The sequence below is a fragment of the Monoraphidium neglectum genome (assembly GCF_000611645.1).
Source record: "Monoraphidium neglectum strain SAG 48.87 unplaced genomic scaffold scaffold03407, whole genome shotgun sequence".
In the NCBI taxonomy this organism is placed as follows: Eukaryota; Viridiplantae; Chlorophyta; class Chlorophyceae; order Sphaeropleales; family Selenastraceae; genus Monoraphidium; species Monoraphidium neglectum.
The window spans coordinates 1-6462 of record NW_014010222.1 but is presented as its reverse complement, the minus strand read 5'-3'; the positions used below and the strand labels follow the sequence as shown (position 1 = coordinate 6462).

The following is a 6462-nucleotide window of genomic DNA, read 5'->3' as shown; positions in this document are numbered from 1 at the left end:
CCTCCCATCACCCAGCCGCGGCCCACCCCCACCTCGTCGCCACACGTGCTGCAGGTAGCGCGCCCACTCAATGCCAGCGTACTCCACCTTGCTCTTTCCCTGGTCTCTGAAGGGGGCGCAGGCGCAGGCGTACGCGCAGGCACACGCGTGGGCGGTGCGTGGCTGCGGGCGCACGGCCGAGTCGGTGGGCTCACAGGGAGCGACTCGCGGCCCGCCCAAAACCCCCGTGGCCAGGGCCGTTTGGCTCCCGCGACGCGACGACGGCCAGGCTGTGCAGCGGCGCCTCTGGGCCTCCTGCGCGGCTGAGGTGGGGCCGCGCGGCCGTGCGCCGGCGCGAGGCTGTTCCCGTGCTCATGCATGCGTGCACGGGAGTCCCCGCTGCCTCACTTGCCGCTGCCGAGGAGGGAGGCCTTCTTCTTGGTGGAGCGCTCCTTCTGGTAATACCCGCTGCCCCTGTCGAGCGTCCACCTGCGTGCATGATGCCATGCGCCAAAGGGATCAGGCGGCAGGGGCAGCATGCACAGGGGGGCTCGCGGATCACACAGGGGAGCCCCTCAACAGGCGGCGACTTGGAGCACTCCCGCATGCCGCCTGGTACGCACATGGGGTTGTTGCGAATCCGGGCCTGCGCCATGTCCTGTTCGGCCTCTGCAGTAGTAGCGGTGCTGAGGCCGGAGGGCGCGCCCCACGCGAACGAGTTCCCCTGGCTGCCACGCGGCAGCAGTGGATCGGCGCAGCTGGGGGCAGGGTGCTCCATTCCGACCAGCCTGCGCCACCAGCTCATCTTCGCTATTGATGCCACCTACTGTCTCAATTTTGAGTTTCCATGTAATATGATCGGTTGGTTTGGACTCAACTTCGATCGACAGATCGAGTCCTGATTCAATACCTTGCACAGTATACAATAAATGCGGGCTAGTGATCTCACATTTGCCCACGTGCGGCGCTGGGTGCTTCGATGTAACCACAGGTACAGTCCAAGCGCAGCTGCAAGCGTGCTTCCATTGAGGCATCCCAGCCTGTGGCTCACAACCTGTGATCGGCACCATATCCACAGTAACCATGTCAAGGGCTGACATCAAGCGACTGCTTTCACATGAAAAAGTGCGCGCTGGTGACATGTATGCGAGGGCGCAAGGCAAGCTGGGCTGGTGCCCCCTGCAACTGGTGGCGCCCCATTGCTCGAGCGCAAATGTGGACTCGAAAGCGCAGGCAGGACGCCTTCCTACTGGCAAAAACAGGCAGGACACTGTCCCACGCACATGCTTCCTTTCAACTGGCACGCCGTCTGCAGATGGCCATGGCAAGTCCTTTCCGGGAGTGGGTGACAGCGCCCAGCATGCAGCGGCCCCCGCCAGCCAAGCGCAGTCAGTGGCACCCGGGCTCGCAGCGCCTGGCGTGTGCGCGTGCACGCACGGCGTTCGGTCAGCAGCGCACAGCCGAAACTCAGTGCATGCCTGATCGGATGCTGCGAGCGGGGCGGAGGAACAACAATCGCAGCGGCCAATGCTTGCTTTGCACTACGTAGCCGGCAGAGGGCTGTGAGCAAGCGGGACGCACGGGCGGTCACCTTTGCAAGGAAGGAGCAGGTCGCCCGCAGGCGACAAGGGCCGCGGTGCTAAGCTGCTCCGTGAGCTGCCTGCGGGTCCGAAAGGCGTGACGGTGCCAGTTGGAAACTTGTGGGGAACAAAAGGACTGTTGACCGCCTCCCTTGCAGGCACCGTGCCTGACCCCACGGCAATGCCCTGTTGTCACCCCTCCAGGACGTCCGTGCCACAAATGCATGCTGAGCGTGCCGCCTGAGGGGCCAGGAACGGGAGCAATGCTGTCCGCCTGCCAGCTGGCCGGGAGGGCTGTACAGTACTGCGCAACGGGGGCTGGATGCAGGACGGGGCGGAGTCGCGCGGGGGCGGCCCTGACGCGGTCCCCAAGTGGTGGCGACGAGCAGCCAGCAGCTGGTCAAACCTTGCCGCCTATGGCTCAACACTTGAGCTGCCAAGCACGCACACAAAAAGCGCTTCATTCGGCAGGTGCTGGAAAGGATAGAAAATGGCAAATTTTACAAATTGGTTGTGCTACTCTTGCGACCTAGACAAACGCAGGCATCGCGGCCAGCGCCTCGTGCGACCTGGACAAATGCAGGCATTGCGGCCAGCGCCTCGTGCCACGCCTTGCGGCGGCTAATCGTGCATCAGAACAACTGTGATGCACCAACGCGTGGAGCGCGGACATCGTGATCATGCACCCAGGAAGATGATGGAGGCCGCCTCAGGCGGCGGCTCAGCCGATTTCAGGAGGCAGCCTTGAAGCCCAGCAGGTGTATGAGGGCAACAAGGCCGAGGTGACGAATGTCCCCAGCAAGCGTTTGGATTCAAAGTGGTAGGAATCGATTGCAGTTGTTGAGATAGTCACTATTTGCGATGCATCTGCGATATGCTGTCTGTTGCAGTTCCTAGAGGCCGGCCTGTTGCGAATGGTGCAAACCCACCAGCGCCGGCAACCGTGACGTGCACGCCCGCCCAGCACCGGCGTGCGGGTGCGGCAGGCGCAGGGGGCGCCGAGGACGGAGCCGCCTGAATTACGCCTCGGCGGTGGTGGTGGTCATGACGCCGCCCGACCTAACGCCGGGGTTGCTCGCACGCGCGGCGCCGGCACCGTTAGGCGCCGCAGCTGTGCTTTGGCCCTTGACGGGCGCGGCCGGCGCGGCAATGGCAGGGGCCCCCCCCGGCTGCGGCCGCGGCGGAGCCGGCGCGCGCCACGGTAGGGATGACGGCGGTGAGGTCGGCAGGCAGTTATGCCATAGGGGTGATGCCGTTGCCAATCACCACCGCGGGCGCCTGGATCACGCGCATGGCCCCGGCAGCCGCGGGCGCTGCGGCGGCGGCCTGCGCGGTCCCAGTGGCAGGGGACGCGACGGCCTTGGCGGCCGCGGCGGCTGCCGGCGCCGGCGCCGGCTTCGGGAGGGCGGGCTTGCCGGCAAGCGCGGCGGCGGCGGGCTCGGCGGCAGCCGCAGGCTTGGGTGCTGGCGGCGCCATCATGGCGGCCGCCCAGGCGTTCTGCTCCCCGGCGGCGGCCATCATCTCAGCGTGCATGGCCTGGGCCTGGGCAAAGGTGAGAGGCGCCCCACCCATAGCGCTGGCACTGCCCGGCGCGGCGTCAGAGATGCTAGTGGGGTTGGCGCGCTCGCCCAGCTTGCGGCCCCGGATCTGGCCCCTGCCGTCTTGGTTCATGAAGGGGTTGCCGAAGTTGTCAAATGCCGTGGTTATGCCGCCCATGAAGTCGACACCCTGGCTGCCAAAGTACATGGCGCCGTTGGTGTTGGTGACGGGCGTCCTGTCGGGCGCAAAGCCGGCCGTGCGGCCGCCAAAGGCCGTGATGCTGGCGTCGGCCGCAGCAGCGGCACGCTCGCCCAGCATGCGGCGGTTGCGCCAGCCGTAGCCGCCGCTGCTGGCCACGTAGCCACCAAAGTTGTTGGAGGCTGGCTGGCCGCCGGTGAAGCCGGAGCCGCGGCGGGTTCCGAAGGTGTTGCCAAAGCCACTGGAAAGGCCGCTGGGGCCGTAGGCGCCGCTGCCGCCCAAAGTGTAGGGGGTCTGATCGGCGGCGGCGGCAAGAAGCTCGCCCAGGCTGCGGGGCGCGCTAGGGCCTTGCGCCAGGGCGCCCGGGCCCAGGAGCACGCAGAGGGCTGTACGGTGGGGAGAGGGGGTTGCGGGTGGCTTAAGACAGAGGGGTGCTTCAAAGGGGGAAGGAAGTAGGTTGGATGGGCTGCTCGCATCACGCCCAGCCAAGCGGTGCGGATTAGGGCACCCTTGTCAACCAGCAGCCGCGCAAGCTGGTTGACCCCCACGAGCTGGCAGCTGAGCGCTGCTCATGTGGCGCTGGTGTTCACACCTAGCAGTGCGAGGGCGAGTGGGCGAGCCATGTCACAGGCGTGACGAGTTGTTATGTATTCTTTGACGTGTGACTGTCTCTTTGCGAGTGGCACGGTCGCTATCAAGAGGTTCAAGGGGACGTGCTCGCTGTGCGTTGGCTGAGTGGGTCGCGGGGCTGGTTGATTGATGTGCGATCCATCCGCGCTGTGCTATTTAACCCATACAGCTCACTTGTCGAGGTACTGCTGGAAGCTGCACTGCAGTGGGGACTCCACACTCCATGGGGCAGCTGGGCTGACACCCGGTGACGCCCCCTGCGCCGCAGCTGCTGCTACAGTACGATCGACGGCGGGTCCACTGCGCTGGCCGTGCCAGACGACCCCTGCGAAATCATGCATATATCATCCCACTTGTAGCTGCCCGGCAAAAGCTCAGCGGCGCATTGCGGAGATGCCAGGCACCTGCCTGTTGTCGTGAGACCCAAACTGTCCTCCTACTGCCCTCAGCGGCCCTCAGCGCCCTTGAGCCAACTCCATGTCCATCAAGGCACCTGTTATCATGGTGCCATTCCTGCGAGACACAGAGAGGGGCGGCGCAGCCTCACCCGTAGTTCCGTACTTGCTTGTTGGTGCACACGCAGTGCGTGTGAGCTGCGTGCCCCAGCTGGCGTCCTGCGACGCCCACACCTCCTCATCAATGAAACAAAGTCAAGGTTGGCTGTCACCACCAGTCACAGGGCTGTTGACTGTCATCTGAGGCTTTCTCTGGCGGGGCTGTTTTGAGCTTTCAACGGAGGCTCCCACATCCACCTCTCACCCCGCCAGTCACACACTCGATAAGCATGAACATCGTTTAGGCTGGAGCATATGTCACAAAATCAACAGTCTGGGTTCTGCCGCTGCCCAAGAGTGCGGGAAGCTTGGGGGTGGCCAAGATGGGGAGACAGGTGGTAGCAACCTGCACAACTGGGGTACCCCGTGCACAAGTATTGCGTTAGCCACTCCCGGGGCTGCAAGCCTTGCAGCGATGAGAGCTGGTTGCTCAGTTTCTATTGTTGCCGCGCTGAGCGGTCGTCGCTCCATGGCTCCTGCATACCGTATACATCAAAATCCACGACATGCAGAGAGGACCTCATCCACATCTTAATGACCACTGCTGCACGAAGCTTGCGACGCACGAAGCCAGCATCCGATGCATGCAAATGGAGACCAAGTCACACAGAATGTGCGTGCATTTCAGGCACGAACAGTGGTGTACATTGCAGCAACCGTGCAACAGATCGTCCCACAGGATCATCAGGTAAGTGGACCAGGGAAGGTTGACCAGTCACAAGTTGCAGGCCAGGGACCGTCTGCTTACATTATCACAGGGTTTTGGGTGACAGGCTACTTCTGCACTGCTGAAAGGCGCAGAGAGGTGATGTGGATCTCCTGGCCGGCAAGGTGGCCGCAAACCTATTCGCCTGTGCCAACCCAATATGGAGGGTGTGCATACATTAAAAGGCATTAAATAGCTTGCCATATACCCTTAGCTGCACAACACAACCGCGGCACCGACTTGGCCCGTGCGTTGCTCGACACTCGAGGACTGGGGGTGCATCAAAGAGGCAGAGGGTCATCAAAGACACCTTGTAGTCCTGCTGTCGAGTTGCTGCAGCTACGCCGTCGAGTCGCGGCCTTGCTGTAAGCCGCGGGGTGGGTTCAAGGGCAGGTCGTCCTTCGTGCCTAGAGAAGCACTGCAGCTGCACGGCTGCAACGGTTGCAGTTTTATGATTTTACCTGGCCCTGCTCCTTTCGCAGGCTCTGGATGGGACGGAAAGGCGGTTTGCAGACCAACATAGCAGGGCGCGCCTGATGCGGCGCTCCCGCTGAGCTCCCTGGCCAGCGACCCGCCAGAGCCTTGGCCCGCCGCCATGGCGACGGGCACGATCCCCATCCCGCGCAGCTCGTCCCGGTCGTCGCTCTGCGCCGCCGCCGACGGCTGCGGGGACGCCGCGGCGGGGCCGCCGGCGCCCGGGGCCGCGGGCCGCCCCTCGGCGCTGGCAGCCACGGATGAGGGCCTGCAGATGCTGCGGGAGCTGCAGGGGCACAACACCATGCTGCGGCGCGAACTAATGGGCGCGGGCTCCGCCATCGACCGTCTGGTCAACACGGTGCGCGCCCGCGGCGCGCTGCCAGGGGCCTGCGTGCGCGGCCGCGAACACGACCCAACCGACGCGGCGCCGGCGGCCGCAGGGCCCCGCGCGGCGTGCGGGTCCTGCGAGCCCCAAGGAAGCATTTCCGCCATGCTGCACTGATGCTCCTTCCTGCCGCTTGCATGGTGGGCGTCAGTGACGGCCCACGTCTTGCACGCGCGCCCCTTTGAAACCGGCCCGCGTCCCCCGCCCCTCTGCAGATGGCAGAAGAGGAGATGCGCGCGAGCGCGCTCGCGGCCCAGAACGCGCGGCTGCAGGTGCAGCTGCGGGAGCTGCAGGAGCTGCGGGAGCGGCAGGAGCAACAGCAGCAGCAGCAGCAACAGCAGCCGCAGCAGCAGCAGGCCCTCCACCCAGCCGTGCCGCCGCTGGCGGCCCTCCGCCTCCGCCGCGCGCCCTCCG

The 6462-nt window shown here is 65.0% G+C and overlaps 4 protein-coding genes across 4 annotated transcripts; 2 read left to right on the top strand and 2 right to left on the bottom strand.

Moving 5' to 3' along the window:
• Nucleotides 1–602: 602 nt before the first annotated feature.
• MNEG_12739 (hypothetical protein) lies at nucleotides 603–757 on the bottom strand (the record flags this gene model as incomplete). Its single annotated transcript, XM_014038792.1, has 1 exon — nucleotides 603–757. A coding segment is annotated over one exon (155 nt), but the record flags the coding sequence as incomplete, so codon positions are not given.
• A 2035-nt stretch (nucleotides 758–2792) lies between these two features.
• MNEG_12738 (hypothetical protein) lies at nucleotides 2793–3919 on the bottom strand (the record flags this gene model as incomplete). The annotated part of the gene is made up of 2 exons (XM_014038791.1): nucleotides 2793–3682; nucleotides 3889–3919. The coding sequence occupies 2 exons, from the start codon at nucleotides 3917–3919 to the stop codon at nucleotides 2793–2795; spliced, it is 921 nt and encodes a 306-aa protein (XP_013894245.1).
• A 1862-nt stretch (nucleotides 3920–5781) lies between these two features.
• Nucleotides 5782–6165, top strand: MNEG_12737 (hypothetical protein; the record flags this gene model as incomplete). Its single annotated transcript, XM_014038790.1, has 1 exon — nucleotides 5782–6165. One exon carries the CDS (start codon nucleotides 5782–5784, stop codon nucleotides 6163–6165), a length of 384 nt encoding a protein of 127 aa, XP_013894244.1.
• A 98-nt stretch (nucleotides 6166–6263) lies between these two features.
• On the top strand, nucleotides 6264–6419 carry MNEG_12736 (hypothetical protein; the record flags this gene model as incomplete). The annotated part of the gene is made up of 1 exon (XM_014038789.1): nucleotides 6264–6419. A coding segment is annotated over one exon (156 nt), but the record flags the coding sequence as incomplete, so codon positions are not given.
• Nucleotides 6420–6462: the final 43 nt, after the last annotated feature.